Here is a 9,826-nt window from a genome sequence, read left to right on the forward strand (position 1 = left end):
TTACATATTTTTCTGGTAAAGGCAAAATTTTAGAGACAGAGAACAAAAGATAGTTGATAAAAATGAGGGCAGGATTTAACTATAAAGGAGCAACAGAAAGGAGTATATTTTAGGTGACTATAATAATGGTTACACAATTCTACACATCAGTCAAAACTTATGGAGCTATACAATAAAAAGAGAAAATCCTGACATTCATGAATTATGAATGTAAAAATCATGTGTGTATATATTAAACTTCTGAGATTTTAAAACATCAATATGATCGAAAAGACAAGTATCAAAATACTAACTTTGGTATCTCTGTGTGATATCTGTAACATAAAAAATAACTTTTAGAAATATTTCCTCTGAAATCTGACAATATATGTACACAAATATGAGTTCAAGTATATATGAGGGTACTTCAAGGTATTTGAGAATAAAAGAATTAAAAGAAAAATTTGGGGGCAGCGCCATGACACAATAGGTTAATCCTCCGCCTGAAGTGCCAGCATCCGATACAGGCACCAGTTCTAGTCCCAGCTGCTCCTCTTCCAATCCAGCTCTCTTCTATGGCCTGGGAAAGCAGAAGATGGCCCAAGTACTTGGGCCACTGCACTTGGTCTCTCCTGCGTGGAAGACCCGGAAGAAGCTACTGGCTCCTGGCTTCGGATCGGCACAGCTCCTGCCATTGCAGCCATTCATGGAGTGAGCCAACGGAAGGAAGGCGTCTTTCTCTGTCTCTTCCTCTCACTGTCTGTAACTCTACTTCTTTCAAATAAAAAAATAAAATCTTTAAAAAAAATTTCTGTCGCAAAAAAAATTGAAATATATGCAGTTTTTTCATAATGTGCATTTCCATGAACTTTGTAAAGTGCTCCTGTATACACCTGTAGTCTGACACTGTATCTGTGTTCCAGTATATATAGAAAGTTCCAGAATAAATAGTCTCTTGATGCACTAAAATCCTAGGATGCAAGAATAATGAGAATTAAGATGGAATACACTTTCTCCCCTGTGGTTTCCTGTATTATTTTCTCTATGCCTGTGTATTGCTCTTGAAATTACAATTTTAAAGCACAACACAGACCTACAGGTCTACATATAAGTCAATATGAAGGGGTTAGAAAACTGACTTTTTAGAATCCCATGCTTACAATCTGTATCCTGTTCTACTCTACAACGGATCAGCCCATAGAATGTCTCACTTTGAAAGAGAGCTCAGTGCTTGATGCTCTGGGACAGGACTACCCTGCAGGTGAGCAGTGAACTCTCAACAGTCTCGTCACAGGCTTCCCAGAAGAAAGGCTAAGTTACTGCGGAATCTGAAGCAGTAAGATTTTTCCAGGCATCTTGGATCACAGGAACAGCTGATTCAATGTGGAAAATTGTACTATTGTTCACGCTCCCACAGAAACATGTGACATTTCAGCGGAACACAGAGAAACAAATGAAAACCCTCAAGAGCAGTTACCAATTTTGCTAAATGCTATACCAGACATGGGGGAATGGCAGGGATGGGAAAAGAAGTGACCTCAACCAGTGGTCAGATGACTTTCTGTAATTTCAATAACATTTACAACAAACACAGGGAATGGGTGATTATATCATCAACTATTTCCCCAACTCTGACAAAACCAGGCCCCTATTTTATGTCTGATCCAAAAGAAACACTTGCAAAGAAGGTGAAGCAGTGTCTATGCAAAATATTATCCTCCCAATTCTTCCCCAGGTTAGGAAAAAAAACACCATTTAATCCTTCTAGGTTACATGCACATCTTAGGGTCAAGTCTAAGTCTCTTGAAGAAAAAATTGTGCAGTTTCACCTTCTTTGTTTAATATCAAAAAAATAAAAATAAAAATAAACACCCACCTAATTTTGTTCAGTAAGTACTCAACAAACTAGTGGATTTCACAGGGCACTCTGTGGTTTTGACTGGCAACACCAACTAGCATAGTTATATAACAACATATACACAATCTCTTCTCAAGATACGCTGCATTCTACTTACAATTAAACCATGAACTAAAGTCAATAATTTACTTTTCATAAGAATTTAAGTAAATATAAGACCAGCTCAAATACAAAATTTAGTATACTTAGAAGCTTATTTTGCCTGACATTTTTCTAAATGCCAAAAATTCTTAGCTCATCTAAAAGCAAAAATGTATCCTCCAGGTATATTTGACCATTTCCTGCTCTTTGAACACACCAAGCTTTTCCACATCTAAGCTCTTACTTATCCTTTTCCCTTGTGGTCTTCTTAAATTCTTTTACAGTACAGATTTAGATAACACACACAAAGGAAACCTGGATTATATTACCTTAAACTTCTCCAAAAATGCTTTCACCTAGCCAAAATATAAGACCATTCCTTTGGCTATCATAAAATCATGACATCGGAAACAGCAACTATAAGAATATTCCTATATATTTTACTGATAAATTTATTTTTTTAATGTATTTGACAGGTAGAGTTATAGACAGTGAGAGAGAGAGAGAGAGAGAGAGAGAGAGAGAGAGAGGTCTTCCTTCCGTTGGTTCACTCCCAAAATGCCACTACGGCCTCCAACAGCATATGTCAGAGCATTATTTATCAAAGAAGGTGCATAGGAAGCACCTGATGATCTTATTAAAATGCAATTCCAGGTGGGCATTTAGCCTAGGGGTTAAGATGTCCATGTCTGACTTCAGAGTGCCTGGGTTTGATACCTGCTTCTAGCTCCTGACCCTAGTTTATTGCTATTGCAGACCCCTGGGGGTCAGTGGTGATGGGTCCTTGCCACCTAAGTGGGAGTCCTGGATGGCATTCTGGGCACCCAGCTCCAGACTGGTCATTGTGGGTATTTGGGGAACGACCAGCAGATGTGAGCTCTTTCTGTCTCACTCTTCCTATACGTCTCCTCCTTTCTTTCTCTGTCTCTTATCCTCCCTTCCTCTCAAACAATTAAAAAATAAATAAAATGCAGATACCAATTCAGAAAGCCTATGGCAGAGCTCCAGGAACAACAGTCTGCCAATGCACGGATGCAAAAGCACTACAGGAGGAATAACGAGAACGTTGCAGCCCAAGAAATTAACTCCCAAAATGGTGCATAGCACAAACTTGAGCAAATGGTACATTGAGATTTCTGTTTCAATCTTTAAAAATAAAAGAAAAAGGTCATCTATAATCAACTGAATTTTTAATAACAAATATCCAGTTCATGCTTTTCTAAGTTGATGCTGATTTATCTGTTGAACATCCTGCCACACTTATCAAACATAATGTTTGGTTGATATATTTTTTTAAATACCTATTATTTTGAATGTTTTGAGAGGAGACAGACAAGAACACGCAATGAAAATTTTGAAACAGGAAGTTTCCAGTTATTCAAACATTTTCTGAATACCTATTATAGTCTAAGTACTAGTTTGAGGCCTCAAAATACAGTTGCCCTTTTTGTTTATTTATTCTGTTTTTATTTTTCTGATTCTTCTTTAACTTGGGGAATTATCATTTGGCTAGTGAATAAGTGAATGAATTTACATCATTTGAAGAAAATTCATCAGCTGTGATACTAAGGAAATATGTGAACATCATTCACTTAGATCTTCTTTCTTTCCAGCTTATTTTCATTTAAAAGTACTTCTTATCCTGGCCTAGCATATTGTATAATAATCATTTCTGAAATACTTTACAGTCAAGGAAAAGCCTAGCTTTTCCAATGTTTTTCAGCCTTGATATAGTCTCCCAAGTGCCTGTGGCTACACATATGCACTTCACACAGGTTCTGAGGTAAAGTATGCAAAAAAACTTGTATTTTGTTCAAAGCTAATATTAACAAGTTCTCTAATAAACATAAAAGATGAGCTGAGTCAGTGCATATATTTCATGTAAGTTCAGAAACAGTTGCAAATCCTAGGTCAGGGACTTCAAAGCCCAGTCTACCAGTTTTCCATTGCTGCTGTAACAAATTTCCCTGAATTTAGTGGCTTAAACAATACAAACTTATTACAGTACAATTCTGGAGGTCAGGTGTCCAACCTGCATCTCGCTATACTGAAATCAAGGTGTCAGCAGGGCTCTGTTCTGGAAACTCTTGGGGGAAATCCATTTCTTTGCCCTTTCCTGCTTTCCTTTCCTTTGCCTCCCACATTCCATGGCTCATGGACCTCTCCTCAATCTTCAAGCCATCAGTGGGTCCCTGAAACTTTTTCTCACCATCACATCTTCCTCCAACTGACTCTTCTCTGTTTCTCTATTCCACTCTTAAGGATTCTTGTGATGACACTGGATTCAACCGGATAAGCCAGGCTATCTTCCCTATGTTACAGTCAGTTGATTAGCAACCTTAACTCTATCTGTGACCTTAACTCCTCCTTGGCTCTGATTCTACAGCAATGACTCTTATACTCAAAAAGAAATACAAGGACAGCTGGAAAGGCCAGTACCATACAAGCTGCAGCTCTTGGACCTGTTAGCCTGAGTTTTCCAACTCACACTGTGGTAAGCTGATGCCACAGACCATAGTCCACCTGTGACCTTCAGGATAAACACTCAGACTCTATGATCCAAGCTGGCTAGCAAAAGGGCCTTCTTGCTACAATTTTGAGAAGTGAAACCGTATCTCAAAATGGTTTCAAAAGGCATTGAATCATGAAACTTATCTAAGACATGGGTAATAAAATTTATTCAGTTTTTTCACAAACACACAAAAGTAAAGTTTAATAGGTAATTATAGTAACCCAATCTTATCATGTCATTGTGGAAGACTGACAAGTTGGTTAACAGCTGTATGATGCTTAAGCACTAAGGACTGTACATCTCTGACAAAAAGAGTAACACTTAGCATGAGGGTTTCTATGAGTATATTTTAGATGTACTTTCTCACAGGAGCTCTTCACTAAAGCTAATGCTGGCTGGCGCCGCGGCTCACTGGGCTAATCCTCTGCCTTGCGGCGCCAGCACACCAGGGTTCTAGTCCCAGTCGGGGCGCCAGATTCTGTCCCGGTTGCCCCTCTTCCAGGCCAGCTCTCTGCTATGGCCAGGGAGTGCAGTGGAGGATGGCCCAAGTACTTGGGCCCTGCACCCCATGGGAGACCAGGAGAAGTACCTGGCTCCTGCCATCGGATCAGCGTGGTGCCCCAGCCACAGCGCTCCGGCTGCGGCGGCCATTGGAGGGTGAACCAATGGCAAAGGAAGACCTTTCTCTCTCTCTCTCTCTCTCTCTCTCTCTCACTGTCCACTCTGCCTGTCAAAAAAAGAAAATAAAGCTAATGGCTATTTTGCATTCAGGAGCCACAGAGAGTAAAAAAGTTGAATGACTGACTAAAGATTCTACACAAACTGAACCTAATACAAAACAAAGTGGAAGTGTCTAATTTGAATTCATGGTCTGAATTCTGGAATAGAGAAAAAAGGTATATTTATGGTGACTAGTGTTATTTAAAATGGGAAAATCCAGTCATCAAATATTAAAATATAATTCATATGACAGCATATCAAACTGATTTTACTGTGGTTTCGTGTCACACAGAAGTTACAAGAGGTATATTGTTTCCTGAGAGTCTTGTCCTTAACACGGAGTAAGCAAGGCAATGTGAGAAGCAGTCATCTCTTGGGTTAACCAACACCCTCATTTATACCCCTCTCACCTGCTGACTCCTGCCCCTGCTCCAAGAAAATAGCATCTAAGGCTGGGGCACTGCTGAGCGCTGTGCATAGTACCCATGACCCAAGGAGTCTCCATCAGTATTTTAGCTCAGCACTGCTCCTTGACAACACTCAAATGGGTCAGCTCTACATGAGATTTGACTTGGTAACGGGATAAGGCAGCAAATCCAAAAGCAGTTTTGCTCACATAGGCCCTTAAAGAACTCTAAAAATCTATGCGCAAGTTTTTCAATAACATCTAAACGTCTTTAACATAGTTTAAACACTTAGAAAGACGACATGATTTCTGGTACCCTGTATATGGTATTCTTGCTTTATATCCAAATTTATCATAACCTCAGAGCTGCAGTTCTAGCTCCTTCAATCTATGGAAGATGTCGGTTGCACGACAGAACTGGCAAAGACAGCAACCCAATAAGAGTTTCTCTCAAAACAACTCCAATTTCCTTTCTTAATCAAATATGAAGATCGTCCTGGTGGCAGCCATCTATCTTCTGAATGCTAAAAGGAACAGACAGAAAGACAGCACAGACTCTATGGTGTGCTCCTCGCCTGAATGAATGATGAGGAAGAAAGGATAACTGGCAGGCATGAGCCATGTTCAGACTGAGTTTCAAGAACGAGTTGGAAGTTGAGGATATGAAAACTGAAACCACTGCAACACGCTTACATCCTGGGAAGTCTTGTAAGCCCAAGGCCACGTGCCTCATTCGGAGACTGCTGAGAAAAAAGAATTTAAATTCTCTGAAAATGCCTGATACAGTGCAAATGCAGGTATTTCTCAAACCACCTATTTTTCTTTGAGACACCCTAAGCTTTTGGAAACCTCTTAAGACAGGTATCTGGTCCCCTGCATGAAAAGGGAGGGCCAGGAAGAGTCCATTTTGCTGGTGTAGTCAACTTTGTGTATACTCTTGGACAGTTCTGGCAGTCCAGGAATTGGTTTGGCATTTTCTCTGAGTCCTGTAGAATTCAATTCTTTGGTTTTTAGCCCTCTGCCCATACAAGACGGTCGGTCTTTCAGCGTGTATGTGAGTGTGACTCACTTTAAGTCACCTTTTCACCCAGAAGTTCCTAAGTCCATGTCAACATTGGGCCTTATGCTCATGTGATTGTGGGGGCCCTTTTAATACCAGATGCAGAGGCTTTAAAATTATAATCATAATAATAGCCTGGACCTGTCAAGACTATCATGTATCAGAGCTGCTTATGCAAACTACTGCAAAGGTTTACACAGGGAGAGAGAGAACCTGGAACAGCCACACTGGGGATGCACTTTGAAACTCTCCCTTCATGTTTCTGGGGGAAAGGATGGCAGTCAAGTCCTGACACCGAGGCCACGAGCAGGTGCACGGATGACAACTTTATTAGGTTGGGAGGATTGGGGTGCTTTCAGGAGAACCTCCAAGTAAACAGACAACACCCTGTTTCCTGGCTTTGCTGCAGATTTTATCCCACGGTGGGTGCCCTGAAGAGCACCTAGAGAGCGGATGGGTCTGAGGCCACTTGGGATTGTCGGATGCTTTGTGAGTTGAAGAATCTTCCTGTGTCAGCTCTTAGAAGCAGGTGGGGATCCCCCTCCAGAGCCCACCACCTGGCTGTGCCCCACTTCCGTGTGTCCCCTGGCGAGCAGGTGACCAGGGTACTAAAAAAAAACGCGCCATTGCGGGGCCGCCAGGCCTCAACCTGCCGTCACCCAGAGAAAGGTGGGCGCTGGAGGCGCGCGCACGCAGGTGCTCACGCACCCAGGCACTGGGTGCAGGGCTGACAGGGGCAGGGGAGGGGGGTCGGCCTTACCAGATCAATGAACGTCAGGAATTTCCAGCTCCCGCCGTAGGTCTGATGCGAGGGCATTTCGATGGCCTTGTAGTTGCACAGGATAGAGCAGTAGGACAGCAAGATAGCCACCCGCAGCACCTGACAGGGAACAAGCGCCATGTTCGCGAGAGGCCTGGGCTGCTTGGGCCGCGAGGAGGGCGGGCGGGCGGCGCCGGGCGTGCGGGGGCGGGCGCCGTGGGAAACCCGGCGCTGCGGACGCGGGGCGGCGCGGGGCGGGGGCTGCGGCCGGGCGCGCGCCCCACGGGACCGGCGCGGCCGCGAGCGCCCGGGCGACCTGCGTGGGCGTGGCGCTGTTTGCGGGCCCCGGGGCCGCGGCCGAGCGGGCGGCGTGACGTCATCTCTCTCGTCATCCGCTTCTTCCTCCTCGGGCGTTCGCGGGGTCCCGGGAGGCCCGGCCTGGGGAGCGGGGTGGGGGAGGCACCCCGTAGGCGTCCCTGGAGGGGGCGGGCGGTCTCCGCGAGCCTTCTCCGGGCTCGGGAAGTGCGCACGGAGCTCCGTGGGCCGCGGACGGCAGCGTCTGCCCCGCGGGAAGGAAGCTTGGCCCGGGGCTAGTGGACGCGGGCCAGGGCGCGGGAGCCGGGCGCCGGCGGGGAAGGCGTGGAGCCCGGCGTGGACCCGGTTCCAGCCGAGGTCCTCGCCGCGAGCTGCCTGCCGCGGTGGCTGCTGACCGGGCTGGGTACCGGGTGGGAGTGTGTGCGTGGAGCCTCCAGGTGCTTATTTTAAACGCAGTTGGGGTTTTTTGGGCACTCTGAAACGCAGTTATAAATTCTACTTTGAAGGGGCCTGTGGTGTTCCACAAGGGCCTTGTTAAGTATCATAGCATGTGAGCTCGGAGATAGAATATGAATTTTGGACACGAGGATTATCAATAAAGAGCCATAAGGAAGGAATGTCAGACAGCTTTGCTGCTACAAGATTGCATTCAGCTTAAAAAATAATTGTGATTTTGGATGTGAAGCCCACGTCTGTGTAATTTAATAGCAATCCGGTTTGGGCCTTTTATTTATTTTGCCTACGGTACCATATAGGGCTTAATGGAAGGAAAAGAAATATAAACTGTAGTCTCTCTGCCTTCCAGTGAATGTTGTCACACTGAAGTTGCATCAGTCTGTGGGCAGTATTTTTTTTTTTTAAATCATGATCACATTTCAGCCAACCAGATGCAGGGTCTAATTATGAAGAGACAACATAGGTATTTCCTGTGGCTCCATTTAAAACAGGTGTCCTCTACAAATAGACTCTGAGTCAGAGGATGTGGAGTTGAGGGGTGTCAGGGAGAGGGTAGGGTTAGAGGTAAAGAGAAATTGCAAACCATCAATGTTTTCCTGAAATTTTCCAAACAAGTTCCAAGCCAAAATAAAGAAACTCAGTGGATTTTTAAATTGGCATTGTAATTGTGCTAATGGAAATTAGTGTAAGAAGAGGATTCGGCTAGCAACAAAATTTAATGATTTGTAGTCACTTCTTCCCCTAAAAGTTGAATCTATATTTTGTTTATGTCCTTGCTACACGTTCTCAAGATTGCAAATAATGATAATAATAGGTGGGGAATGGCAACCGAGTGAAGACCTAGCTAATTTAAGGCCTTAGTAAAGTGTTAGGCGTTACTGTGATATTTTCAGTTTTATATACTCTTCCTGTGTTATATGTATTATATAGTCATTAATCAGGTTCTCTGTCCCACTAAAATTTTCTATAGAGCTCCTTAATATGTTTGTGGTCAGCTTTTTTTAAGTAAATACAGCACTCAAATGAGTGTTTTGGACCTGTTCTAGTTGCTGTCCTTTTATGATTTTACGATTTTCTAACTGTAAACAGGTAGTTTTGAGTTTAGAAAAAGAAAAAAAGAAGGTGGGCTTTTAGAGATTGAGATGGCTAGGTCCCAAAACGGAGTGTCTGGGTTAAAGTGCTCCTCTGCTCCTGACTCTAGCTAGCTCCCTGCTAATGCAAACCCTGGGAAAGCAGCAGTGACAGCTGAAGTAATTGGGTTCCTGCCACCGAGTGGGAGACCTGGCCTGAGTTCCTAGCTCTTTGCCTTGGCTATGGCTGAGGTCTGGCTGTTGCAGACGTTTGGGGAGTGAGATAGCTGATGGGAGCCCACTTGCTCTCTCCCTGCCTCTCAGATAACTAAATTAAAATTTAGGAAAAAAAATGAAACATTTGAAAAAAATCTGTAGTCAAACATTTTATAGAAATGTCAGTCCACAATTTTTGGAATTTCTTGATGACCATTAACATGTCTAAATTTGCTCTCTGCTTTTTAGGCTATATTTAAAAATCTTAGTTATATTTCAGGTATTCTTCATGAACAAATATTAATGTATATACAGGTTGTATTTTTACAATGT

The 9,826-nt window shown here is 43.3% G+C and overlaps 1 protein-coding gene across 5 annotated transcripts in view; it reads right to left on the bottom strand.

Annotated features, from left to right (window-relative positions):
• AIG1 (androgen induced 1) overlaps nt 1-7,784 on the bottom strand; it is a 356,709-nt gene extending 348,925 nt beyond the window's left edge. For 2 of the 5 annotated variants that reach the window (XM_070073476.1, XM_017345402.3), the window contains exon 1: nt 7,437-7,761. In XM_070073476.1, the coding sequence (XP_069929577.1) occupies nt 7,437-7,577 (141 nt within the window). In that variant the 5' untranslated portion in view covers nt 7,578-7,761. Of the gene's footprint in view, nt 1-7,436 lie in introns of all 5 variants that reach the window. The other 3 variants (XM_070073475.1, XM_002714854.5, XM_051855318.2) reach the window with 3 other exon arrangements.
• Nucleotides 7,785-9,826: the final 2,042 nt, after the last annotated feature.

Source organism: Oryctolagus cuniculus, chromosome 5 (genome assembly GCF_964237555.1).
Source record: "Oryctolagus cuniculus chromosome 5, mOryCun1.1, whole genome shotgun sequence".
In the NCBI taxonomy this organism is placed as follows: domain Eukaryota; kingdom Metazoa; phylum Chordata; class Mammalia; order Lagomorpha; family Leporidae; genus Oryctolagus; species Oryctolagus cuniculus.